This window comes from Esox lucius, chromosome 25 (assembly GCF_011004845.1).
Source record: "Esox lucius isolate fEsoLuc1 chromosome 25, fEsoLuc1.pri, whole genome shotgun sequence".
NCBI classification, from domain to species: domain Eukaryota; kingdom Metazoa; phylum Chordata; class Actinopteri; order Esociformes; family Esocidae; genus Esox; species Esox lucius.
Genome location: NC_047593.1, coordinates 14,419,141 through 14,446,117, shown reverse-complemented (window position 1 = coordinate 14,446,117; position 26,977 = coordinate 14,419,141). Strand labels below are relative to the sequence as shown.

Below are 26,977 nucleotides of genomic sequence, written 5' to 3'. Positions count from 1 at the left end.
ACAGCAAAAGAACTAACAAGCAATATATCATTACAAGTTAATCACCCTAGTCAAGTGAGTGTTCTCCAAAGATGTCAGCCAAGTGAAACAAAAAGCTGGTAGTGTTTTTTAGATGTAGTTTCTTCCTAACAAAGAACCTTAGCAAGCTAGCTATAAAAAGGCCAGAAAACCGAGTTAACCTGTCAGTCAATCTGAAAATCTCTGGCAAAAAACACACCATATACAGTATGTATAAAATACAGCACATATAAAAATAATTATTTCTTCAAAATAATATGTACCAATGTAAAGGAGCTCTGTGTTTAGGCCATGAATATGCCCACAAACACAATGAACACGCCCACAACCACCATGCACACGCCCACAACCACCATGCACACGCCCACAACCACCATGCACACGCCCACAACCACCATGAACACACCCATAAACACCATGAAAACGCCCACAACCACAATGAACACGCCCATAAACACCATGAACACGCCCACAACCGCAATGAACACACCCACAAACACCATGAACACACTCCACAACCAACATGAACACAACCACCATGAATACAACCACAACCATCATGAACAAAACCACAACCACCATCAACAAAACCACAACCACCATGAACACAACCACAACCACCATCAACAAATCCACAACCACCATCAACAAAACCACAACCTCCATGAACACAATCACAAACACCATCAACACAACCACAAACACCATGAACAAAACCACAACCACCATGAACACAAACACCATCAACACGACACCACAACCTCAATGAACGCACCCACAAACACCAATATGCTACACTACAGGAATAACAGGGTTTATATCAAAGGGCCTTTTTATTACATTAACCTGGTGCTTCCATGGCTGCTTTAGACTCAGCGGTCAGGTCAACAACAGGTTAACAAGGCCTTTCTGTCACTATAACCAGTGGTGCAAAACCTACCAGCACCACATTTCTAACTCACTGAGTTCTGGCAAATAACACACAAGGTTACGGCTCATCCCTGGGTCTGTCAGAGGAAGGATAATCCAAAGAGTTTTGCATGTTTGGCTAAAGTTATATAATTTTAAAAAAACGCAGGATTAGGATTTAACATTAGCAATGTTGTAAGTTTAGTGAGAAAGTCTGTCCAGACAAGCCCAAAGTCAAGGGTCAGCACCAAGCGACGGGTTGGCGGTCCTTTTTAGGATAGGGGAAGTCATGACAGTGACTTACAGCGCCAGAAAAAATTCAAGAGACCGCTGCACCTTTTTCTTTCCCTTCCAAAAAAGTTGAAAAGGAGCCGTGGTCTCTGATTTATTTCCAGAGCTGTATATATATATATATATCAGGGGTAAAGGAGGTCATGTGTACCCTACTGTGGTCAGTGGCTGGTTACCACAAGCTTCAGACTTAAGTTAAAATACTATTAAATTGTAATACTTTTAGCAATTTGACTTTTCAGATTGTCAACTAAGGGCTTTTCCATTGGTGCCATTGCATCAGGGAAGGTTAATGAAGCGCAGACAACCTGTTTGACGTGATGTCTAATGGCGTTTGAGCCCGGCTGTGGTTGAGTGCCCTGTTTGTGTGTGTTTCACTGCCCCTGTTCTCCTTGTAGGGCCTAATAAGGGAGATACAATTCAAGCAGGGGAAATGACCTAGAAAATGAAGTGTTAATCGCTTTAGTCTCCGTTTCTACCGGCTCCCGTCCAGGTGCAAAGCTCTGATATCAAGTGGGCGGTTTCCGTCTGCTTCAGTCGCAGACACACAGCATTGTCTGAAGAAATTAGGATATCTTTTTCCCGCCAAAAATGTGTTGGCTGCCTTGAGTAGAAGGAGAGGTTATTTTAAGCCTGTAGATGTGAAGTCCCTCAGAGAGGCTGCTGGTGCATTATGGGTAAACGGCATGGTGTGGCTATGTCGGTGAGTCTCCGGGGCTACTCTCTGCACTTCACTTTCATCCCCATTGCTAATACTGTCAACCCTTTTCCATTATGGTCAATGTCGACGTTCTCGATCATTTGAAGCGTTTTTGTTTGCAATGTTCATTTATCGTTCAGTATCGGTTAAAATTCACTTGTCCATTACGGTTTTTCTTTTCTTTTTGTCTTGCTTTGGTAACGTAAACATTTTCCCATTGCCACAAAAATTGACACAAAAGCATCACAGCCAGTCAGTGCTTCAGGGATTTCCCTAAGCAGCACGCCACTTAACTGTCTGAGCCACTGTAAGCGTTTGACCCATTCACAACAGCTCTCCGTGTCCTGTCTGGCCAACTCCCTGTGTTTGGCCCACGGAGCCCTGGTAAGGAGGGGGGGAGTCTGGCCAGTGGCAATCAAACGTGCCCAGGGAGCCGGAGGCATGACACAAGTATCTGGGTGAGGCGAGAGCCTCTACTGACTGAGAGGGAGGGGTGGGGGCACGGGACAGAGAGGAAACGAGACACAAGTCCTCGCTCAAGGGTCTCTTGATGGGAGGTTTGGAGGGAAGCCATGGCATTAAGTTATCAGGTTACTCGTCCTGATTTGAAATGACCGTGTCTTTTGTCATAAGGCTCAGCGAGTTTTAACGAAAACGGATGTCAGCAGAGCCACCCAATTGGGCCCTCACAATTTCGCACAATGGATGGATTCCCTGGAGTTTGCCCCCCATTGTCAAGTCACCAGTTTCCAATTTGGATTTCACGTGGATTGAAAATGCCATTGTTTTTCGTCTGCAGGCGGAAACAAGCTGAAGCCGCAGCCATTCCGTCTCAACTGGTCGTGGATCTCCCTGGAGAAGGAGCACTATCAGGTGGACGAGGACGCCAAGTTCCTGGAGGTGACGCTCAGACGGAGGGGATACCTGGGAGAGACATCGTTCGTCAGTAAGTATCCACACAAATCTACCGCAGCCTGATTTTAAACAGACACATGCAATCGCTAGAATGTGTTGTGCATGTATTTCACACATGTAGGTACATGTAGGAACACGGCCAGTACAGAGAGAGTTCAAACGGTTCGTATGTCTGTGGTCCTGGAACTCTTGAACACTATTTACCACAGTGTACCATTGACCTTCCGGCTGGACTTCATTGCTTCTTGTTCCAAGCTAGTAACTTTTTCTCATTCTTTTTCACCAGGGTATTTATCTGAAAGGTAATATCGTCCCTATAAGGGCTGTACATTTTTCCATATCGCTTTTCCATCCCTGATCACCAATCGTCAACCTGAAACTATAGGGCTCTTCGGGAAACAAAACAAGTCAGCAGGGAGACGAGACGCCGGAGCGTTGCCTATTAAATTGTCGCGGTGTAAATGACTGACTGGCTCTTAAATTGCCTTTTTGTGGATTGTGTTTATCTGTTATTGCCTTGCTGTTTGAGAAAAGTTCGACTTAGCGATAAAAAAAGCTCAGACAGCCCCCTTGTTATCAGTCTGCCCCGGGTGTGTGTCAGCTCTCTATCTCAACGTCCAAACATTCACGCACCAAAACGAGTCGAATCCAGCCGCTCCGCACTTCACTTTGACTGAGGAGCCATGTCCTGTCTCGCTGGCGTCAGACCGTGTTTGACTGGGAGCGTAGGTGGCCCCTTCCTCGTAGAGGTCACGAGGTATTGTCAACGTGCCTGTTCGATTGGCTGCGTCCAAACACATAGGCTTTTATTGGGTAACTGCCTTAGTTGTCTTTGACCACACAGCTGAGTCCAATGGGAACAATGACAATCCTGTCATTGACTTGACATTGAGCTCTAACCAGGCTATTGGGGGTGTCTGACGCATAGGATACGGTCAAGCTTCTTGTACAGATGTTACTGTAGAGTACAGTTGCTACCGTATAAAGCTATACAGTGAAACTCTCTGTTCTGTTCAGTTAAATATACCGTACCTCAGTTCAGCTTACTTTACATTCACATTTTGGTCAAAGAGCAGATGCATGCATTTTGTTCACATACTGGACCCTTATGGGAATCGAACCTACAACCCTGGCATTGCAAGAGCCACACACTAACAACAGAGCTTCTTTAGACTGTTCAATACAGCGACTGGGTAACTCGTGGCTTCTCCTAACAGGCATCGCCACCAAGGATGGGACTGCAGAGAAGGATAAGGACTTCAGAGGCAAGGCCCAGAAGCAGGTCCAGTTCAACCCGGGCCAGACTGTGGCCACCTGGAGGGTGAAGATCTTAACGGACCAGGAATTTGAGTCCAGCGAGACCTTTCAGATCCAGCTGTCGGAGCCCGTCATGGCTGTCCTAGAGTTCCCGGATATAGCTACCGTGGAGATTGTGGACCCCGGTGATGGTAAGAGTATATTTTCTGTGGTGAATTTCAAAAAGCAACAAAAGCAATCTATAAAGTCATACAGAATTTATTCCAGAAAAATACAAATAAAATGAATCTTTTTCACCCATTTCACCAGGTAAGTTGGCATATTCTATTTTACTGTAAAATCCCAGGAGCGCTTAACGCTCGTAGTTAATCCAAGAGCATACGACCAGTGTACTGAAAGGGATAGAACGACAGAACAATTATTCACGTGCCGACTCAAGGATTCGATCTATCAGCCTTTCAGTTACTGGTCTTACTCTCTAAACCCCTATGCTAGCAGCCGCCACGGTAAAGATCAGCCTATTAAAAGACACTACTCTTCTCCGTCAGTGTGACACTAGCCTCTTAAACCAGGCCTAGAATGTCCCTGCAAGGAGGCCCGACCAGATTGGAGGTGTGGCCTCGCGAGACTAGGGCGACACAAACACTGTGGCCAATCCTCTCATGTGGTCCCCTCTATCCACTCCAGAGTCAACGGTGTTCATACCCCAGGCCGAGTATAAGATAGAGGAAGACATTGGAGAGCTGCTGGTGCCTGTTCGTCGCTCTGGAGACCTAAGCCAAGAACTCATGGTCATCTGCTACACCCAGCAAGGTGAGCCCGGTGAAATACGCGTGTATTCATTCACAAAGGTTAAATCTGTTACTAAACTCTTGACCCGTGAGCATCAACCACTGGTTTAATTTCCCCTCCCATCAGCCACTGCAACAGGCACCATCCCCAGCACTGTCCTCTCCTACAGCGACTACATCACGCGCCCCGAAGACCACACCAGCGTGCTGCGCTTCGACAAGGACGAGCGCGAGAAGCCCTGTCGCATCATCATCATCGACGACTCGCTGTACGAGGGCGAAGAGGCTTTCAACGTGACCCTCAGCATGCCCATGGGGGGCCAGGTGGGGGCTGCCTTCCCCAGCGCCAAGGTCACCATCCTGGCCGACAGCGACGACGGTAAGCGGGGCGGTTGTTTTCGGTTCGGTGGCCGTCCGATATGGTCAGTCAGGGGTGCAGCATTATGAGGGGACGGGGGGGTCATAAACCCCAAATATTACAGACAGGTCAGTGTGACCCCCCCCCCACTAATAAACACTACAAACCTATGCTGTTGCAGTCAGTTGTTCAATAAAGGGTCTCTCCGTTGTCAAGGAAACTCTGGTTAAAAGGTAGAACCCAAGGCCTCGGTTACCTGGTTCAACCCAGTAGTTCAAAGCGGCTTGAATCCTTCCCGTGAATCCCAATGCATCCTTATCATTTGCTTTATTTACTAAATAGGAAAGACCACCAGTAACATATTTACTTCCTATCTCCGAGAGTCTCTGGTGCTCAGTGAGTTTCGGGTAGAGTACGGACAATGACTATAGACATAAGATACACTCATTAAAGTGTTTCAAAGCAGTTCTTTTGAGCTTTTCTCTGAGGCTTCCCAGGGCTCGCTACGGGCCACTCCTTGCCATACAACTCCCTCTCTGTTTGTTATGAGGGCTTAGCTGGCACCTCAGACACTTTGATGAGCCTGGTTGCCAGCTACGGGGGGAGGCGTGTGTCTGTGTGTATTTGTGTGTGACTGTGTGTGTCTGTGCGTGTGTGTGTGTGTGTCTGTGTGTGTCTTTGTGTTTGTGTCTGTCACACGGTGTCTGACTGTGTTTCATGTCAGTATACAGTTGCGTTGCTATAGCAACTTAAACCCTTTCATCCTGGTGGATTTATTATCATTTGATCTCCCGGCAATCAATTAATATCAATGACAGAAACACGTTCTAAACTAAGAACTGTTCAGCAGATCCCAGAGCAAGTACATTTGGATAATACTAGCATGTACTTATCAATAGAATTATTTTGCTCTCTCACGTTAAATTGTCAGAATAAAGCTAAAATGTATCTGAGCTAGTGCTGCCACACAGAAAGCATAAAGAGGAAAGACAGACAGAGAGAAAGGGAGAGAGAAAAAAACTGAAAGATGTGGCAAGAAAAAAAAAAATTAATTGTTCTTTTTTGTTTGTTCTTAGCTCAGCCTTTCCTTGATAAAGGAGCCTTGCAGAGTTAAACAGCACCTGCCACTCACTCACACACACACACACACACACACACACAAACAATCAAACGCAAACACAGTGAGAGATGGCGCCAAACAGTTGATCAAAGAGGAAGGCAAGAGGCAGGACGCACGAGGTTAGGCGTTGCTTCGTCTTCTAAAAAGACCTTTGACGGTCAGATGAAAACATCAGCAAAACTCTCTGCCACAGCAACACTGTTATATTTAGAGCCAGGCTCGTTACCACCGAGGCGCGTGCGAGCTACACCGGTGTAGGAGAGGGCCCTGGGCGCCTGTACCCAGCCTGGGCTGGTGCCGTCATACCATAACACACAGTCCCTGGTGCCAAGCATCTTCCTGGCCCCGACGCTGACCCTTTGATGACCAGCTTTAGTGTGGCCGCTTTATTGTCAGCATGTCAGCTATTCCCCCCCCAGACGCATCGAAATACGCGGGTATTTATCCACGCATCGAGCCAGCCAATTCCCAAAGACAGACGCTCACACACACACACACACACACACACACACAGAAGCAGTCGGTGGCATGCACACAACACACACACGGTGGCAAAGGCATCTCTCCTAATATGTTTGTCTTGACTGCCCTCCCTGTCATTGCCCTCCTCTGTCTCAACCTCTCACTGAACATTCTCTTTCTATATGCCTGGTTTTTAAAAACTGTGAGTCCCTTCACACACACACACACACACACACACTCTTCCAGTTTCCTCTATCCAGTTTACTGCTATGGAGCAACACGTTAACCGTAAATTAGCCTGCCAGAAGAGGAGAAAATAGAACCGATCAACTGCAGTACGAAGTCCACGGGACCGCAGCGAATAGCTCTCTGAAACCTGTTATGTTCCGAGTCACTCCCCCAACTCCTGTCTGCAGTGAAGCTGAGAGAAAACAGAGGGAATCCCTTTGTGTTCCGGGCGCCAAAAGGCAGGAGAAGCAGAGAGGAACTTGGGACTTGTGTGACAGGAATGTTCAATGACAGACATGTTTTGTCTCCGGCTCCAGTTGGGTTTTTTTTTTTGTTTACAACTTGAAGAATGTTCTAGAGACATATGCTCTTGTGTGAGTTATTAAGACATTAGATTGACTTAATGATGCCTATTTTCCTTTTGCTAAATAAAGTGATATTTATATATCCCAACTGGATTTAGGAAAAAAGTGAAAAAGGTGGCCACTGATTACACAAGAAACATGTTGAATGATAATTAATGCTAATCTAGAACTGTGTGTGTCTGGGAAATTGGCCTTTAGTGTTCAAGTGAAACTGAATAAGTAATCTATCTCTTGTTTTCTCTCAGAGATGCTTCTATTCTCCTTCTCTCCCAGACTTTCCTTTCCCTCTCTGTTCAGAATGCTTGTCCAGCTTGTTCTTCTGACACTCAAGGTCAGGTCTACACACCCCCTTCGTGAATTGGGGTACAATCAACACTTCATTTAGTAATCTATGTACATTCCCAGACACGACTCCGGGCGACATCTGCTGAGACAACGGAAGATGCCTCAATGTACAGATTCCCTCCTCCATTGTGGCAAAAACGTCTTGGTGGGTCCTGAAATCTAGTGACACCGCTGCTTCCATAAAGCCCGGGCTCCATCTGTGTGTGTGTGTGTGTGTGTGTGAACCCCTCTTTCTGGCTGATCAAACCTGTGGTTTGGACCCCAGCCAGGCTTTGACCCCATTGTTATTTATCCGTCTCTTCGTCCTGGGAGTAACCTTTTAGGGTTTGCTGTGCCGCCCTCCCTCCCAACAGCAGAGCAGCTAACCCAGCTAGTGGACAGTATGTCTGAGATTAAAGGCCTTCCAGCATAAGCCGAATGTCCGTGGCTTAGAGGGTCTCTGCGGCTGGAGTTGAGCTCTGGTCTGGAATGACCTCTAGGCCACCTCTTCAGATCCTACCCACCCCCCCCCCCCCCGTAGAGTCTCCCAGGTGACGGCGAGCTAAGAAATGTGTCTGAGCCGTGACTGTGGCTAAGAGGATCCACGGGCGCCTCATCGTGAACATTGATTTCCCCGTCTCATATCCCACTGACGACTCCCTCCGGTTCGCCCCGGGGCGCTTAACTGAGGCGGTCGGGTCGGGGGTCATGTCCCCTCACGCTCTTCGATCCACGTGGCCTTCTGGTTGGAAGAGCACTGTGGAAGATGCGGCTCTCAAACTTCAGCTCTCCTGAGGGGACGTACCTCGTACGTCCTAGTTTTATCCGGTTATAGATTAAATAAGCATGTGTCATATCCGTCTCATATAACCCAACAAATATGACGACAGACTTTTACCCTTTCCTCACTCTTTCAAAAACAAATTGCCTGAGCTGCTATTTGACCAGTGAACCAGTTTAGACAATAACGATCAGGTGTATGTTGAAATGGGCACATGTACATTCTTCCCCTCCGGTCCGGTCCACCCAGCTCCCAGAGGGAAGACATCCGGCCTCTGTACTTCCCCCCCGTCTCATCCCTCTTATCAGGGCTGCTGTCATCACCAAAGGGAGACCGCACACCCCCCCCCCCCCCCTCTTGTTTTTTTTGTTTTTTTTTTACCTGGCTGCTCAGGCGTGTTTTGTAGACCTCGGGCACTGACTTCAGACGAGACTGTCTGGCCGGGGATGAGGGATGACACGGGGATGAGGGATGACGCGGGGATGAGGGAATACAGAGACAGAGAGGGCCTTATGAACTGTGTCTGACGTGCAAAATACCAGGAACGTGCATTTTCCCCTCAGGGTCTTCACAACTGACATCCATTTTGTCTCCTACTCTCATTAATGTCACTCACCAACGAGATTACTGAGATGTCCTTCTCAGCCAGTTGTCTTGGTCTCTCTCTCTCTCCCAAAGAGCCCTCTCTGTACTTCGGGGAGCTGGGGTACGTGGTGGACGAGAGCTCGGGCTACGTAGAGGTGAGGGTTTGGAGGACAGGCACTGACCTCTCCAAGACCGCCACCGTGACCGTCCGCTCCCGGAAGAGTGACCCCGCGTCCGCCGAAGGTAAGGAAGGCCGACCCCTGCGCCCGTTTCCCTGTGACGCGGCGGTCTTGTCATTCGGTCTGAGCCGGTCGTCTCTTTCTGCAGTGCTGGAAGTGCTTTTTACGGGATTGTAAGAAAAGGTTTCAGTGTAAACGCAAAATCACGATACAACATTTAGAATGAATAGAAAGTGTGATTACCATATAAAAATACAACCACGGTTGAAGGACTAATGCAGCAAAGTTACGACGAGAGCTCACCAAATGACTTGATATTTAACCGTTTTCTGCTTTAGTTTAAAACGTTTTTTTTAAAAATTCCAACGTCCCACACGGACTTTCCTCCTCAGCCGGACTGGACTACGTGGGAATCAGCCGTAACCTGGACTTTGCCCCTGGGGTGACCATGCAGACGTTCAGGGTGACCGTCCTAGACGACCTGGGCCAGCCAGAGCTGGAGGGGCTGGAGACCTTTGACCTGGTGTTGAGAATGCCCATGAACGCCGTGTTGGGAGAGCCCAGCAAGACCACCATCACTATCAACGACACCGTCACTGACTGTAGGTTGGAAGTCAACGACGCGCGCTGTGTTAGCTGTTTTGTCTCAAAACCTTTGTGTTTGGTTGACTGTGTAAATGTAGCTAAAAAGTAGTTAACGCAAAAGGCAGGATGATGTGGACGCCGCAAACGTTCTCTCCAAGCTACGGAAAGCCACTGCACTGGTTAGTATTCAGTTCTCTTCAGAGACCGACTCCTAACCCACTCCGTTCCAGTACCCAAGGTGCAGTTCAAGGACGCCGCCTACAAGGTGGACGAGGCCGAGGGGGAGGTGAAGGCCGTGGTGTACCGCAGCGGGGACATCCGTCACCGGTCTACGGTGCGCTGCTACACCCGCCAGGGCTCCGCCCAGGTCATGATGGACTACGACGAGAGGCCCAACACGGACGGGTCACTCATCACCTTCCTACCAGGTGACCTCCTTCCGTCTGTCTTCACGGTTCCTCTCTTTTCACCCCCCCCCCCCAAACCGAATCCATATGTTAACTCTGCCTCCCCTCCCCGTGCTGTTCTGTCCCCCCCCCTAGGGGAGAGTGAGAAGGAGTGTGTGGTGAACCTGGTGGACGACAACCAGTACGAGGAGGAGGAGGAGTTCCGCCTGGTGCTGGGGAACCCCAGGAGCAAGTCGCCCTTTGGTGCCTCCGTCGGGGAGCAGAAGGAGGCGGTGGTCACCATAACCGATGAAAAAGACAGTAAGGAACATCAGGATTCCACACGTGGCCTTTCCCAACTCGGTCTAACGGACCTACATATGTAGTCCCCTGGGGACTAACCCGCGTGTCTCCTCCTCAGAGCCCATCATCCGCTTCAGCGAGATCAAGTACAGCGTCCGGGAGCCCCAGGTGCCGGCGGAGACGGTGGTGCTGAAGATCCCCGTCCTGAGAGCGGGGGACACCTCCAAGGTCTCTCTGGTCCGGGTCCACACCAAGGATGGGTCGGCCACCTCCGGGGAGGACTACAACCCCCTGTCGGAGGGTGAGTCTGGGCCGGCCAGGACCGGGCGTCGGTCGTGTCGCGGTGATATCAGACAGAGGCTGGACAGTCTGTGGTTTTAATAGGAAACTTGTTGAATCATGTGTGTGTGTGTGTGTGTGTGTGTGTGTGTCGTAGATGTGGAGTTCAAAGAGGGGGAGACGGAGCATTTTGTGGAAGTGGTGATTCTGTACGATGGCCACAGAGAGATGAGAGAGGCCTTCACAGTCCACATGAAGCCTGACGAGTACATGGTCGCTGAGATACAGGTCAGACACACACACACACACACACAAACCCACATGCTCACACACAACCTAAAGATCTGAGGACACACGTGAACACACACGTTCCATCCGTGTTTAAATAGCCGTGCAACAGCTGCCCCTGTCAACAGACCAGAACCAGTGGCTCTGATAAAACGACTTTTCCTAGTGAGCGTGTGGTATGGGAATGTCCCCAAGCACACAGCAGAGAGTCAGACTGACCTGAGAACAGAGTTGGGGCGGCATTCTCACTCTGTGCTGTACTGCAGGGCAACCGCTAACCTGACGCAATAACCGCCAGAAATATACGCACGCTTCCGCTTTAACTTCCCCTCCACTGATACGGCTTTTCAGGCGCCATCGTGAGAACTGGCGTCGAACGTATTGATGGCATTGTTTTCTGTGTTCAATCACTGAATTCCACATCGCTCTCTCTCTCCCCCTCCCTCCCTCCATCTCCCCCCCCCCTCCCCCGCCGCCATCTCCGTGAACCAGATGAACAAGGCCATAGTGTACATCGAGGAGATCAACAGCGTGGCAGACGTCACCTTCCCTGCAGTGCCCACGGTGGCGTCGCTGCTGATGTACGACGACACGGCCCGCGCCAAGGACCACCCGCACCCGTCCAACGGTTACCCGCTCGTCTGCGTGACGGTAGGTGGGCGGAGCCAGGGGCGGAAAATACCACGTCAAAAAACACACCCCCTTGTCAGGCGGGCAGCGTCGGTTCGCCGTCGCTTCTCTCACAGAAGTCCCCGCCGTGAGGCCAGCTGCTGTCGGGCGCCGGTGGGGGAAGGCGCGTTAAACCGCTGCGCTTCTGGGAGTGGTGTTCCTCAGGATATACGCGGTGAATGTCGCGGGGGGGCAGGTCCCATAGTTTGCATTGCCGCTCCCGTTAGATGTATTCTGTCTGCGCCTTCAACCTCCATCCTAACCCTGGCGTTACTGGACGTCGGACGTCGTCTACGCTGTCTATTACAGATACGCCGTGTGTTAGTGGCCACCTGATTGGCCGGCCTGAACGTCATAGTAACCCCGACTTCCCTGATCCGCAGGCCTGCAACCCCAAGTACCACGACTTTGACAAGACGGGCTCCATCTGCACGGCGGAGCACATCAACGACACCCTGACCCAGTACCGCTGGCTGGTGAGCGCCCCCAGTGGGCCGGATGGGGTCACCTCGCCCATGAGGGAGGTGGACACCAACACCTTCTTCACCAACACCAAGTCCATCTCCCTGGACTCCATCTACTTCCAGGCTGGGTCCAGAGTGCAGTGTGCCGCCCGGGCGTTCAACGCCAACGGGGACGCCGGTCTGGAGCTGTCCAGCCCCATCGTGGTGGTCAGCAAGGATGAGGGTGAGTGAGGGAGGGCGCGGCACGTGGGGGGGGGGGGGGGGGGGGGGTCGGGGTCATTCCATAGGGAGAACCTCAAACGGGTTGTCCGCGGGGGAAACGAGGCTCTTCTTGTGTGACATTGAGCCGATGAGGAATTCTCCAGTGAGTGACGGCATGTCTGTCCGTGCAGGTCTGTGTCAGCCTCGGATCCCTGGCACGGTGGGAGCGGAGCCCTTCTCGGCCAAGATCCGCTACACGGGCCCCGACGACCCGGACTTCCCCAATCTCATCAAGCTCACGGTCAACATGCCACACATGGACGGTGAGTAACGTCCTGTCCTGAGGCGACGCTAACATTTAAGTCACGAAGAAGACGCTCTTATCCCAGTCCGCTGACACCAGTTGGGTCGTGCGTCTTCGTACATTTGTTTTGCTTACCGTCGTGCAGCCGGGTCTTTCAAAATGGATGAAACCAGCGCTAGGTTAGAAAGAGCTGATTAAAAATGTGTCACCTGAAGATTCAAGCTCAGCGAGTCAAGATTGTTCAAAATAATTGTAATGGGAACCCATTGTCTTCTTCCCACCTCAGGCATGTTACCCGTCATCTCGACTCGCCCCTTGTCCAATTTCGAGCTGACCCTGTCCCCGGACGGCACGCGTGTGGGCAACCACCGCTGTTCCAACCTTCTGGATTTCAACGAGATCCAGACGGGCCACGGCTTCATCACGGACGCCACCAAGAACCCAGAGATCATCGGCGAGACGTCGCCCTACCAGTACAGCGCGGCCATGAGGTCCGCCAACAGCCTGAGGTTCTACAGGAACCTCAATCTGGAGGCCTGTCTCTGGGAGTTCAACAGCTACTACGACATGTCAGAGCTTCTGGCCACCTGTGGAGGGTCTGTTGGAACAGATGGACAGGTGCTTCAGAGGCAGAGACGCGCACACGCGCACGCACGCACCCAATACATACTTCCAATACATGCATCCAGACACAAAAGTAATAATGCGAAAACATGGCAAATGTTTTTGCCTAAATGCAAAGCCTTGTGTTAAATATATCACTGAGGCACTCCTTATTGTACAGAATGGTGGTGGCTGCAACAAGGCCTGATCCAGGAACAGTTTCGGGTGAGCCTGACTAAGTCTCTCGGTCTGTGTCCATCTGCAGGTGCTGAACCTGGTCCAGTCCTACGTGACCCTGCGGGTCCCCCTGTATGTGTCCTACGTGTTCCACTCCCCGGTGGCCGTGGGCGGCTGGCAGCACTTCGACCTGCAGTCGGAGCTCAAGCTCACCTTCGTCTACGACACCGCCATCTTGTGGCAGGACGGAATCGGAAGCCCGCCGGAGGCTGAGCTGCAAGGTACGGTCAATGCTGCCCTCTGCTGGCTGACCTGGAGCGCTGCACAGAGACAGACGGTGTAGTTGGATTTTACACGGTTGCCCGGTGGGTAATGGAGTCCAACACTGACTGAGGTGTAACTGTTTCCCTACAGGAGCCATGTACCCGACCAGCATGCGGATCAATGAAGAGGGACGTCTGGTGGTCAACTTTAAGACAGAGGCCCGTTTCAGGGGACAGTTTGTCATGAGCCACCCTGGTATGACCCACACACACACACACACACACACAAACACATGTCAACGTGACCTTCCCCCTTTGCCAAACACCAAAACCGATGTGTTCTTCCAGGGAGCACCCTGTCTTCCATGGTGATGTGTGCCGACCACCCGGGCCTGACGTTCACCCTGTCCCTGGTCCGGACGGAGCCCACCTACAACCAGCCCATGCAGCAGTGGAGTTTCGTCTCCGACTTCGCAGTAAGTCGACCCTCGCGGGCCGTTGTCCGTTCGCGTTCACCGTCTGTGTGCCGAGCTGGGCCCGTGACGATACGCCCGGGTTTTCTAAACTTGGAGGGGCTACTTAAATTGAATGCTCAGCGTTATTTGGACGTGGTGGTAACGTTGTGGCAACGTTGTGGTAACGCTGTGGTCTGTAGGTGCGGGACTACTCCGGTACATACACGGTCAAGATGATCCCGTGCAGTGCTTCGCCTAACGGGGAGTTCAGCATTCCCCCTGTGTGCCACCCACGAGAACCCCTGACCTTTGACATGGACATCCGCTTCCAACAGGTTAGACCCACCACCACTTAACCGTAGGAAGGTGACGTCTGGCCGCAGGAGACCAGAAAACCAAGATGAAACGTTTTCCTTTACCAATGTGGTTCTGTGTTAGTGTTGTGTGATGCTAGAAATGGAAGCCAAGTAAAATGTAGTTGGTACTCATTAATTAGATGCCTTAAACCAAAATCTAAGACAAACTCTTGTGGGCTCTGTCTGACCTTTGAACCTTTGCCCTCTTCGAGTCCAGGTGAGTGACCCGGTGGCAGCTGAGTTCAGTTTAAACACCCAGATGTTCTTGCTGTCGAAGAGGGAGCTCTGGCTGTCGGACGGATCCATGGGCTTCGGAGAGAACACCGACACTGCCTTCTCTGAAGGTACTGGGTCACTACTGACCCCATGTGGACACCCTAGGAACTGCAATTGCACATTAAGATCCACCATTGTTCAAAACACTGCACATAATCAAGTATTTTAGCTGCTGTTTCAGTGCAGTATCTCTAATATAACTATTTATTTTTAACTGCCTTCTAGGGTTGATTTTTAAGATTGTGTTTAACAGTGTGCTTAAGATTTAACTAAGCTTTATTTTCAGACTGTCACAGAGCAGTGGATACCAACCATCTAAATGTATTTCTTCTCTCTCTCCCCGTCTCATTCTTCTCTCACACCCCCTCTCTTTTCCTCCCGCCATCCTCCTCTCTCTCTCCTCCCCCATACTCCTCCACCCAGGCTCCTCCATCTATGGCCGCGTGATGGTGGATCCGGTGCAGAACCTCGGGGACTCGTTCTCCTGCAGCATAGAGAAGGTGTTCCTGTGTACCGGCGCGGACGGCTATGTCCCCAAATACAACCCCACCAACAAGGAGTATGGCTGCCTGGCAGACGCCCCCTCGCTACTCTACAGGTTCAAGATCCTGGTGCGTTTCAGAACCACTTATCCATTTGCATTTGCTGAGTTCTCGCCGCTGGTCTTTATGTTCCATTTGTACGTGTAACACTAACGAGTCACATGACACCGGGGTGGGAAAATGGGTAATTGGGCCCAATTTGGACATTTTCACTTAGGGGTGTACTCTCTTTTGTTGCCAGCGGTTTAGATATTAATGGCTGTGTGTTGAGTTATTTTGAGGGGACAGCAAATTTACACTGTTATACAAGCTGTACACTCACTACTTCACATTGTAGCAAAGTTTGATTTCCTCAGTGCTGTCACATGAAAAGATAAAATATGTGAGGGGTGTACTCACTTTTGTGAGATACTGTATCTCCTCAGTCTGTTGAAGTATCAGCACTCCACAGTTATCCAATGCAGTGTTTTTCTATGTTGGGAGCTATCTATAATTATTTGAATGGTCTAACTCTGCCTTATGTTGTTGTACCTCTTCCAGGACAAGGCCCAGCCAGAGACCCAGGCAACAGCATTTGGCGATGTGTTGTTTGAGGCCACTCTGGCCCTAGACACTCCTGGAGCCATGGCTCTGATCAGACAGCCGGGTTCAGACGGATTCACCCTGTCCTCGTCACCACTATTCCAGGTCATCTGGTGCAAACACTAGTCACACTGCCCTCTGCTGGACACCTAGTGTCAGTACCGTATCATTTGAATTTGAGTCACACTGATATCGTGATAATTGATACACTCTGTTTGAAAGAATGAGAACTTCATATGGTCTGTAAACTGTATAAGCTACATATGTGGAAAATTTGCCCTGAAAAAAAGGATCTTACCATTATTCATTAGAAATCTCAAGTCAACTGTGTTCACCTCAACTGTGCAAGTCTACTGTAAGTCAACTGTGTGTTTGTGTGTCCCAGGTGGCTGCTGGACGGGAGTGGTTCATCCACACCATTTACACCGTCCGTTCCCGAGACAACGCCCACCGCGGCATCGGCAAGCGCAGCCTGGAGTACCACCACAGCCTGTCCTCTGTCGCCAACCCTCAACCCGAGCACCACTCCTCCTCCCTGGTTCGCCACCGCCGCGCCGCCCCGGCCCATGACCCGGCCCAGGACATCGGCGCCGACAACAACCGGGGCACCAACATCCAGCACATCGCCCTGGACCGCTCCGACCGCCTGGTGGTGAGCCAGCGCCAGCCGTGGGCGGGGCACGACCGCACTGGGTCAGATCGCGATTCACTGGAGCGCCCTCTGCTGGGGAGCTCCGGTAGGGAGCCGGTGGACTCTTCCACTCTGCCCGTGTTGGTAGGCCTGGCCGGGCTGATACTTCTCGTGTGCCTGGTGGCCGTCGCGGTCGTCCTGCTGGCACGGCGCAAGAGGAGGAACCAGGAGAAGAGCCAGTTCCCTCCCTACTCCACCTCGTCGTGCTCGGCCTACAGCGGTGGAAGTGGCAACAGCAGGGAGGGCATGATGGGTCGCGGGTATAACAGCTCGGACAGCTCCGAGGTCTAGGCTCCAGATCCAGACCGCCCCCCCATCATCCCTGACACCACCCTGGGCCCTCACCCCCCCCCATGCCTGTGTCCTTTTGATAAGACATTGACAGTTGTCAACGGTTCCCACCTCCACCACCGCAGTGCCTTCCAACAAGACTAATCCAACCCCGGCCTTCTCCTAGCACTGAAGAGCGCACAGTGAACACGGGACAGTCGATGTCGATGCGTTTTGTAGGCCTGTAACCAGAGCATGAATGTGTGCATGGCTGGCCACGCTTGGAGGTAGTCACGCGACGCTCACTGTACTCCCTAAATGAAGTGTATTTTCCCCTTCACTTTAATTTTCCTTAAACACATACAACCGCCTGCTCTATTGAGCTGCGCTTTAGTTGGGCTACTTCCTGACAGATCTCAATAACGTGTACATGGAGTCCCTAGGTGCTAATGCACGATCCACTGTTCAGAGCACCGTCTTGTGGAGAACATCCCTCCAACTAACGACTACAGTAGCTGAAAACCCCAGTTAAATCCTCCTGAAATAGTGATTTCGGTGTGACAGCAAAAGCCACCCAAAATTTCCTGAGAAGCAGGTTTGTGGAGACTACTCTGTACTCTGTCCTGTCCGGTTTTTCTTTTTTGGTCCTTCAATCTGTGTAAACTGGTAATATTATTTTTGTTCACGACTGAGAGCCAGCAGTTGCTGGCTGTATCGAATGAGGACGTGATGAATTTGTGTATTTTTGTGATATTAATGGATGCACTGTGCTTTAGAAGGCTCTCTGTAGACTCATGTTCCCACCACAGGACATAGATAAGGTGCTACTCAAAGGGATTGCGTTGCGGTCCGGTTTACCAATTCGATTGCAGAAAACAATTCAGAATGTTTTTATAAAATTCTGTTGCAGGTGCGGATTAAAGTCCCACCACGCGAGAGCATAATTATAACTCCCATCCTCTGTGTAGATACCTGCCTGTGTCAGACGTTTCAAGTCATCACAGAATAATGCAAAACACAAAAACAAAAAAGGTATTAACACCCTGGAGAAACTTGAACAAAATGTAAACACCTCCTGTTACACAATTATCAACAGGGCACCGTTTTTCAAAATGTCAGGATTATGCTTGTCAGGATAGGATTAGATGCAGATGAAATCAACATGGAACAGGGAGTCCCATTATCTTTTCGTCCATTGAATCCTATCTGAAAAGCAAAATAGAGAAATTGATCTGGGCCTTGGTTCTTTTATATATGCAAATGACAGTATATATTTCTCTATGTATGTGTCAGAGTTAGTAATATACATTTGTTTGACCAATTTAGAACAAATTGGTGACTTTTCAACTTTGTAATTTCAGTGAATCATTTAATGTACTCCAACGTTGCCAAATACAAATGTACTTTTCGGAATTATTCTGTTTCTAGTTTTCCCTTGGTGCCTGTGAGGCTGTGTGCTGATGGATCAAAGAAGCTTAGTGCAACTTCTGCTATTATTTCTTACACAAAAATAAATAAAAATACATTTAAAAAAAAGGGTTATTTATTAGTGACCTGTTTAAAAGACATTTTCTACAATGCAGATCGGTAAAGTAACAACAGAGGTGCTTTCAAATAAAAGGGGTTCAGTTTGGATCATACAGGTATTGTCAAAAGCAATGGAATGTCGTACGACAACCGACAGACATAAATACAATTCTCACATCACCTGAAGTACTAGTAAAAAATAAAAATAAAAGAATAAGGTAGAAAACAAATCATAACCAGCACATCTGCAGTGTATGAGTACGACACTACAACCCAGGCCCGCGAATACAAGTACTACGAACCTAGACCGTACGTTCCCCCCTGGAACTTTCTAGATCGAAAAGACATGCTATAGTGAAGGAAAGCTCAGTCCTTTGGGTTTTGTACAGTACATCATTATCATGTATCACAGACACTACGACTACTACACTGTCGCTGCCCTCTTCCTCATCATCTTCCTCCTCACAGCTTTAGTTTTTTCCTCCGTCCTCCTCGCTGGTCCGGTGTCCCGTCACTCTTGCGTTTTTGAGCCTGAGAAAGAGGGATGAAGGGAAGCAATATAACCGGTTGCTTGCGTGTCTGTTTGTTACTCCAGAGATTCATCCTATGAGTCTGATGGGAAAGTGAGGCCATGTTCTTACCGAAGACTGACTCCGTGGCCCTTTTTTCTTCTTCTCTGCCTTCTCTCGTTCCTCCAGCTCCATGTTTTCTCGCTCGATTAGCGTGATTAAGGTGTTGCACCTCCTCTGTAGCTCCTACAAACAAAAAAAATTATAATAATAATGACTATGTACCTGCTACAATACATGTATCAAACACATTATAGATTAGATGATCAGAAGCAAAACAGAACTTCCACCCAAGGGTTAAATTTGACCCAGTAACAGGTTGGACCCACCCCCGCCCTGCTCACCATGGCTGTCCGGGACTTGAGGAACCAGTCGAAGCGGAACTGCGGCGAGTTGCGGATGCACTGACGCAGCTCGTCGTAGACGGACTCCTTCTCGAAGCCCAGCTTGTGGAGCATGCAGATGAGGAAGCGGTCCTCCTCCTCGGTGTAGTTCTTCCCCTTGTTGGTGCCGTAGGAGATCCGCAACTGGTGGAACGGGGCCTTGTAGCGACCAATCTACGGCGGGAGGGGGAACGTGTCATTGGACATTTCCTGAAGATAAACGTGGAACATTCTCCATGCTGAGGACTGATCGCCGGAACCGGCCTACCTTTGAGTCCAGGGCCTTCTTGATGCTGATTCTTCTCTGGATGCGGGCCTCTCCTCTCTCGATTTGAGCCATGATCTTCTCGATGTCCTGCAGTTCATTGCAGCGCTCCCAGAACACAGCTGCGTGCGAGCGAACACACGCAAACACACACAATTAGATCAGATGTTTTTGTTTTTTTTTGAAAATAAGAACAAAAATTGGCATTTCACCACTGTTCATGTACTCCCATAAATTGAATAAGAATGCCATGTTGTCAATGTAATCCATGGGTGTTTGTTAGGGCTTAGTCAATAATTAATAATTACTTTCCAGCCTGAGACAGAAACCGTCCTGTGATGGGATCTAGCTCCTCCCCCTGGTTTAGACAATGTCAGGAAAAGTACAGAAAACGCACAGCATTCCACCAACCTGAATACTCCATGACCTCCTCTGGGGTTTTCCCCTCCACCTCCCTGGCGATGTTCTCAATGTCATCTCTGCCCCACTTCTCGTTTGCTTTGATGAACTGGTTAAAGTCACGCTTGTTCCAAATGGTGAAGCCCTATGGAGAGGACAGCTTTAAGACCTCTGTAACAACTTCAGCCTGAAATGCTATCATTTGTCTTTACTTTGAAACCATCCATTAGTATCTTAACTGATTTATGTACCATGCCCTCCAGAATTATTGGCACCCAAGATAAATAAAAAACACTGTGATAAAATGTTTATCAGCTTGATCTTACACTGAAATAAATAATAGGAATCTAATCTGTAATTTAGAGAGAGAAAAAAAGTTTAAAAAAAAATGTTCAACATAGAGTACCCCTAGACTTTCTCGAAAGTCTTATGACCTAAATCTGACAAATATATAAGATTTTTCTAACTTCTGAGGAATCTTAAATGGTCTTTTGACATCCTGTTTGACTTGGTTTTAAAAGATCAAGCTGATAAAATACACATCGTTGTTTTTCTCCCACAGGGTGCCAATAATTCTGGAGAGCACTATCCAAACACGACAGTGTCCTCCGGTGTTTCAGCCAATTACCTGGGAAAGGAGGTTCTCCTTCTCCTCCAGCTCCTCCTCTGTGAGGGCCTCAGCCTCGTCGATCTTGGCCTGCTCTTCCTTCTGGTGCTGGGCCGAGTTGGGCAGCTCGGGATTACGAGGGACCTGGAGAGAGAAAGAAAACACACACTATAAAACACCTGACTAAACCAACTGCTAGCATGAAACCGCACAGACGAGACCCAAAATGGCCACTGTGGGATGTGCATCATCATACCAACAGCATCACAACCTTCCTCCAGTTACGCCAGTCTAATACCTTGTAGCCGATGGTCTTCCTGTAGAACAGGATCTCTTTCTCCAAAAGTTCAAACAGCCTTGGGGGGAAGAACTGGAAGTCCTGTACATTGGGCTGCTTAGGAGGACGAGGAGCCTGGAGAGGGAAAAAAACAGCACTTCAAGTCATCGGAGAAGATGATCCGGTTTGACGCGGCCGATCCGGGCAGCGCCCACGTGGCCAGAGGGTGGCTGCGGGGAGCCCTACCTTGGGTGCTTTGGGCTCGCTGACGCGCAGGGCCTCTCTGAAGTAGGCGTCCACGGCGTAGTTGGCCTTCCTCTCCCTCTTGGGGGGCTCGATCCAGTTGGTGATCACCTTCTTCTTCTCCCGGTAGTCCTCCCCTTCGAAGGTGTACACGCTGCCCTCCGACTCCATGGTGAAGTTCCTCAGGGAGCTCTCGCCCATGGTGTTCATCTTCTCCTTCATCTCCATGGTCTGTCGGAGACAAACGCGTGTGGGGGGGGGGGGCTGTTAGCTACTCGCCACAATGCAGATGCTATCTCGTATTATAAAAACGATCTGAGCACGGTGAAACCCTAGGCCTGTGTGTTGTGTTCGGACCTTTTTCTCGCCGCGCTCCAGAATCTCGTCAATGTCGTCATCCGTGATTTCACTCTCCTTGGAGGCGAAGACGTGCGTGGCGCCGTGCCGGATGATGGACAACATCTCGTCCTTACCCAGTTTGTTGGCATTGGGATCCACTAGCCTTCCTGCAGAACAGACAAAAGAATCAGACAGGTCAGCCGGTTGCACTACTGAGCAACATTTCAGCCGGGTTGGTTTGAAATTGGGAAGAGGAGATCCAAAATGGCCGACAGTGTACCTTGCTGGATGACGATTGAGTCCAGTTGTAGCTTCATCTCTGCCCGCTCCACGATCCTCTCCTCCACCGTGTTCTCCGTGATGAATCGGAACACACGCACCTGCTTCTTTTGACCAATCCTGTGAGCTCGGTCCTGAACAGAAGGTCAAAGAAACCAATCAGGTTAAAGTGTCAGACATTTGAATCCTCCCAGATCTGTAATGAACGGTTTAAAGGTGGGGGACTAACAAGATGCAGATTACAACATTATCTCTTCCCTACCCCTTGAGTACAGACTGGATCGGTTGGATGTAAAAATCTACTGTTTGATTTAGACTAGTTGAAATTGACTACTGAAGTCAAGTCCGTAGGGGCAAATTCCAGTTAAATGTCACTCAAAGACAGATGGGTTAGGCTCCTGGCAGCGGAGACGTACTGACCATGGCCTGCAGGTCAACCTGAGGGTTCCAGTCAGAGTCGTAGAGGATAACCACGTCGGCTGTGGCCAGGTTAATGCCCAGACCTCCGGCCCTGGTGCTCAGCATGAAGATGAACTTCGTACTGTTCTCCTCGTTGTACGCGTTGATGGAGATCTGCAGGAGCAAGATGGGAAGTGTAGAGACACACAGTGCGGTACCATTTTTAGTGAGTGAAAAATGTTGAGTCCATTTGAAAGCTACAACATGATTTGGAAGCGAGAACAATGACAAAATGTCTGAGAGTGGGGTACGCCTTCAGGGCCCCTGACGAAAAGAGAAGGCAGCGCAAACGGGTCAGTCACCAGCCGGGCTGATGAGATCCTGGGGTCAGAGTCCTACCTGTCTCTCTTCGTGGGGCGTCTGTCCGTCCAGGCGACAGTAGCCATAGTTACGCCACATGCAGTAGTCCTCCAAGATGTCCAGCATCCTGGTCATCTGGCTGAAGATCAACACCCGGGAGCCTGGGTTGGGGGGGGTGGAGTTTAAACACCTGTCAGTCATGCAACCTGCCTAGAACACTTCTGGAGCTTACACAACACACTGATCCAGATCACCCTGTGGTGGGAGAACGAACATCTTGGGGTGTAATTATAAAGTCTCAATTCCATTTGGATCTAAAGATCCAGAGAGTCCTGATGTCTCCATTCTCTCCTCTGAGGCTACTGAGAGGGAACAGGCTAGTACATTCAGATCAGAGCCCGAATCAATGTTAGATCCCCTACTGCCCTAACAGGCATTGATTCAGGCTCGGATCCCACTGTACACGAGCCTAACCAGACCAGGACACGCATACACAAGGCCAAACAAGGCCATAGAGGACGCCCGCCCGTCCACCCACCCTGGGCCTTCATCTTGGGCAGCAGCTTGTCGAGCACGGCCATCTTGCCGCTGTTGACCGCCAGGTGCAGGTCGGTGGTGTAGGGCGGGCCGGGCTCGGCCCCGTCGAAGAGGTACGGGTGGTTGCAGCACTTCCTCAGCTGCATCAGAACGTTGAGCAGCCTCATCTTGTCCATCTTCCCCGCAGAGTTCAGGATGTCTATGTCCTTCATCAGGATCTTCGTGTACCTGAGGAGAAGGGGGGGGTTGGTTGCATTACAGTTGAGCGTGTCCGCTGAGCTTGGCTGGTACAGAGGCGGAAATGACTAATACTCATATTTACAGATGCTACGTACCATTCTCGCTGCATCTTGCTCAGGCCCACGTACATCTTGATCTCTTTCTTAGGCAGCAGGGACTTCTCCACTTCGTTTTTGATACGACGCAGCAGGAAAGGACGCAGTACCTACACAGACAGACACGTCAAGGTCAGGCCCACGGCACGCGGTAAAAGCCCACACTGATGCCCGTCCGGGATATGCCTTACAGTGTGAAGACGCTCCACCAACTTCTGATCGCCCAGGCAGTTGTTTGTGTCAAACCAAGAGTCAAAGTCCTTTGAGAGAGAGAAAAAGTTGAAATCGCCCGTTAATTATGAGAAAGAAATAAAATGGTCATTTTCATTGTGTGGCTTGTTTGGTGTCATTTCTAAACTGCAGCGGTAAATGTGTGAGGGTGCCATATGAATGGTAAACTTTTCTCATGTCTATGAATGCCTTCCTCTCTGAGAAATGTAAGCAAATTCTATCCCACAACAGACTTGGCAGTTACCCGACACACAACCCGAGAATATTCTGAAACAGCCATAGGATGGTCGCTGGCGTTCTGGTTATGGATGCACAATGCCCCCCCCCCCCCCCCCCCCGCGATGGAAGGACAGGATGACAACATAAACCCGGACACCAACCACACCTAATGTGCATCTCTGTTACCTCTGAGGAGTTGAAGACGTCTGGCAACAGGAAGTTGAGCAGGGCCCAGAGCTCGTGGAGGTTGTTCTGCAGAGGCGTTCCAGTCAGCAGCAGACGGTTGGTGGTCTTGAACTCGCGCACTATCTCAGACAGCTACGTTGCAAACAGACCCAGAGTATTCGGTGAGGAAATTAATTAGGAGCGTCGGTAAACACGCTCAAGTTATAAATCACACATATATAAAGCCATTTGTTCAAACGCAGTAGCGGTTAATTGGACCAAGCGTGGGTACACCGCATGTGTTCGTCTCACAACCTTTGACTTCTCGTTCTTGATCCTGTGGGCCTCGTCAATGACCAGATATCTCCAGTTGAACTTCTTGAACACTGCCTTCTCGATGATGAGCATCTCGTAGGAGGTGACGCACACATCCCACTCCCCGGGCAACATAACATCTCTGATCATGGCATTCTGGGGGGAGGGGGGGGGAGGAGGGGGGGGGGCACAGGACAGAGAATGGCAACATTAAAAATCAAACTGAAACTTTGCATTACGGCGTATGACAAGTGGTTCTCAAACTTTGTACACCGCGTATCACCTAATACTTAACTGAATATATATCCACTAAAGCCAGGAGCGCCGCATACTTGTACCATAGCTTGAGAACCACTGGTGTAGGAAATCTACATTAACATGGCTGACGGTTTATATTACAGATGGAGCCAATGACTGACAGTGCCCAAGTCCCTGTCACAGGCTCTCTGTCTGACCTAGGGGTCGTCTGCATTTGTCTGACCTAGGGGTCGCCTGCATTTTCCTCTGAACACCCGCCTCCCAATACACACCCTCTGCTCCCGGTCTCCGATGAGGCACACCGCTCGGAGGGAGGGCACCCAGCGCTTGAACTCGTTCATCCAGTTGTACAGGGTGGACTTGGGCACCAGCACCATGTGGGGCCCGGGGATGCTCCGGTAGTGCTTCATGTACCCCAGCAGAGAGATGGTCTGCAGGGTCTTACCCAAACCCTGAAGGACAAGGAAGGAGGGCATGATGATCAAGACAGCTAGGGATCAAGAGGCACCGGGAATTATCAGAATATCAAGAATCATCAAAAACATCAATATAGACAACATAAAGACATTTGTTGTCGTAATGTTTTTTTTTTAAACTTTCTTTTAAAAAGAAACTGTACCATTTCATCAGCGAGGATTCCGTTGATTCCATTCTCATAGAGCGATATAAGCCAGTTAAGACCGCGGATCTGGTAGTCTCTCATCGTACCCCCCTTGACATCTGTCAGGTGAAAAAGCACAAAGCACAGAGCACTGGTTGGTCACAGGTTCCCAACAGATTATGGACTATACAGCATTCACGTATGAAACCACCGCGACAGCTTACAGGAGGGGGATTCGTCGAAGCGTGTGCAGACAGCGGTGGTCTTGCTGCTCTCGCTGAGCAGCTCTTCATCTTCTTCCTGCTCTGTGCGACGATGACGGTTACTGTAAAACGAGCGCGGGGGGGGGGGCACAATTAATTAGTAACACCCTATAAAAACACACCGCACACAAACGCCCAATGAACAATCACAGGATACCGGTGATTCCTCTGGTCTAATATTAATATTGTATACTCACTCTCCCGCCGAGAGCAAGTTCTGTTTCTCATCCTTCTTGACACGTGGGCGTCCAGGCTTCATCTTGAGCGGGGAGGTTGGGGTTTTCTGGGCCGCCGGTTGGATGAAATGGGCAAACACCTCTGTCTGCTTAAGTAGGTACTCAAATCGGTTGGTCCGGTCTGATGCCTACACAAAGAAAGCTAATGAAACTTTCTGAGCAACACAGGGAGGCAGAGGACGCAATGTTGAAATTGTAAATTTACATATTTACTGAACGAGTAATATGGTAACAGTGTGCCATTACCACTTTCTCTTCGTAGGCAGGCGCAATGGATGAAGAGGGGTCTTCGGAAGACTCTTCCTTACTGGCCTCTGAGGCATCATCCTTCTCCTGGAAACAAGGAATTAGAGGTGTGAGTTCAAGAAGCACATGCGCAGTATAACACAGACCGAGAATGAAAATGTAGCATCAACACACTGCCATCTAAAAACAATGGCGACAGCTCGCGGGGCACCAGAGGGAGGTGGGTTAACAACAGAGTCAGAAACACATTTATTTAGCCAAGCAGTAGCTATTCAACTGCTCACATTGTTTTAACTTCCCGTGTAACCGCACAGCCCGTCCATTGACTGAACTAGATAGATACATAAGACAGTCAGATTTAGCTCGCTAGCAGCTACTAGTGTCCTACTGGTGTGCCCTGAGTGACAATCACTAACGGGAAGATGGGTACTACTAGTAGGAACTGAGCAGATTAGCTTGTAAGGACGCTAATGCTAGGTAGCTAACAACAACTCAATCTATCAAAGTTTGAGATTACTTGATTTGGGAAACACAGGCGTTAATGGCTGTATTTTAGCATAACCTAAAACTGTTTAAAGCATTTATTCGTGTAATATGTGTACAATTAGTAGAATTATGGTTTTAGTCCGTCTCACCTCCACCCCTCCAGTTTCTTCAAGTTCAGCGGCTTGCTCTTCCCGCGGCTCCACGCCGTTTTCAGTCTCAGACATTGTTACCAAATTTCTTTTTTTAATTTAAATCGGCCTTCTGGTTCTTCACCGCCGATTAATGGCAGATGCGCTTTTCAAAAACGTTTTACAGAAATTACGCTAGTGTAGTTCTATTGTTTATTATGAAAGAGACTGGCTAGCTACTAAAGCAATTCATTCGCTAGCTACAGCAGCTTCCTTTCACCAGTCTTCGCTACCCGCGTTCACAAAGGTAGCCGGGTCTGCATTGTCTCGCGA

General features: G+C 49.6%; 2 protein-coding genes across 2 annotated transcripts in view; one reads left to right on the top strand and one right to left on the bottom strand.

Moving 5' to 3' along the window:
- The window catches only part of frem3 (Fras1 related extracellular matrix 3), a 34,480-nt gene extending 16,066 nt beyond the window's left edge, over positions 1 to 18,414 (top strand). Inside the window, exons 3-24 of the mRNA XM_029118269.2 lie at positions 2,718 to 2,864; positions 4,051 to 4,281; positions 4,778 to 4,903; positions 5,009 to 5,260; positions 9,198 to 9,347; positions 9,676 to 9,885; positions 10,099 to 10,296; positions 10,411 to 10,575; positions 10,676 to 10,858; positions 10,994 to 11,124; positions 11,617 to 11,775; positions 12,177 to 12,480; positions 12,650 to 12,781; positions 13,049 to 13,380; positions 13,631 to 13,823; positions 13,957 to 14,061; positions 14,154 to 14,281; positions 14,461 to 14,595; positions 14,834 to 14,960; positions 15,316 to 15,503; positions 15,975 to 16,121; positions 16,402 to 18,414. Of these exons, the coding sequence (XP_028974102.2) occupies positions 2,718 to 2,864; positions 4,051 to 4,281; positions 4,778 to 4,903; positions 5,009 to 5,260; positions 9,198 to 9,347; positions 9,676 to 9,885; positions 10,099 to 10,296; positions 10,411 to 10,575; positions 10,676 to 10,858; positions 10,994 to 11,124; positions 11,617 to 11,775; positions 12,177 to 12,480; positions 12,650 to 12,781; positions 13,049 to 13,380; positions 13,631 to 13,823; positions 13,957 to 14,061; positions 14,154 to 14,281; positions 14,461 to 14,595; positions 14,834 to 14,960; positions 15,316 to 15,503; positions 15,975 to 16,121; positions 16,402 to 16,998 (4,340 nt within the window). The 3' untranslated portion in view covers positions 16,999 to 18,414. The remainder of the gene's footprint in view (positions 1 to 2,717; positions 2,865 to 4,050; positions 4,282 to 4,777; positions 4,904 to 5,008; positions 5,261 to 9,197; positions 9,348 to 9,675; positions 9,886 to 10,098; positions 10,297 to 10,410; positions 10,576 to 10,675; positions 10,859 to 10,993; positions 11,125 to 11,616; positions 11,776 to 12,176; positions 12,481 to 12,649; positions 12,782 to 13,048; positions 13,381 to 13,630; positions 13,824 to 13,956; positions 14,062 to 14,153; positions 14,282 to 14,460; positions 14,596 to 14,833; positions 14,961 to 15,315; positions 15,504 to 15,974; positions 16,122 to 16,401) is intronic.
- A 91-nt stretch (positions 18,415 to 18,505) lies between these two features.
- Positions 18,506 to 26,910, bottom strand: smarca5 (SWI/SNF related, matrix associated, actin dependent regulator of chromatin, subfamily a, member 5). Its single transcript, XM_029118271.2, has 23 exons — positions 26,666 to 26,910; positions 26,031 to 26,117; positions 25,746 to 25,912; positions 25,510 to 25,610; positions 25,304 to 25,404; positions 24,957 to 25,136; positions 24,427 to 24,582; positions 24,133 to 24,264; positions 23,688 to 23,756; positions 23,497 to 23,606; positions 23,163 to 23,389; positions 22,664 to 22,785; positions 22,286 to 22,438; positions 21,867 to 21,999; positions 21,605 to 21,753; positions 21,251 to 21,478; positions 21,026 to 21,139; positions 20,749 to 20,871; positions 20,133 to 20,265; positions 19,725 to 19,843; positions 19,418 to 19,630; positions 19,146 to 19,259; positions 18,506 to 19,035 (listed from the first exon to the last, which is right to left on the bottom strand). The coding sequence occupies exons 1-23, from the start codon at positions 26,738 to 26,740 to the stop codon at positions 18,967 to 18,969; spliced, it is 3,075 nt and encodes a 1,024-aa protein (XP_028974104.1). The 5' UTR covers positions 26,741 to 26,910; the 3' UTR covers positions 18,506 to 18,966.
- Between the last annotated feature and the right edge of the window lie 67 nt (positions 26,911 to 26,977).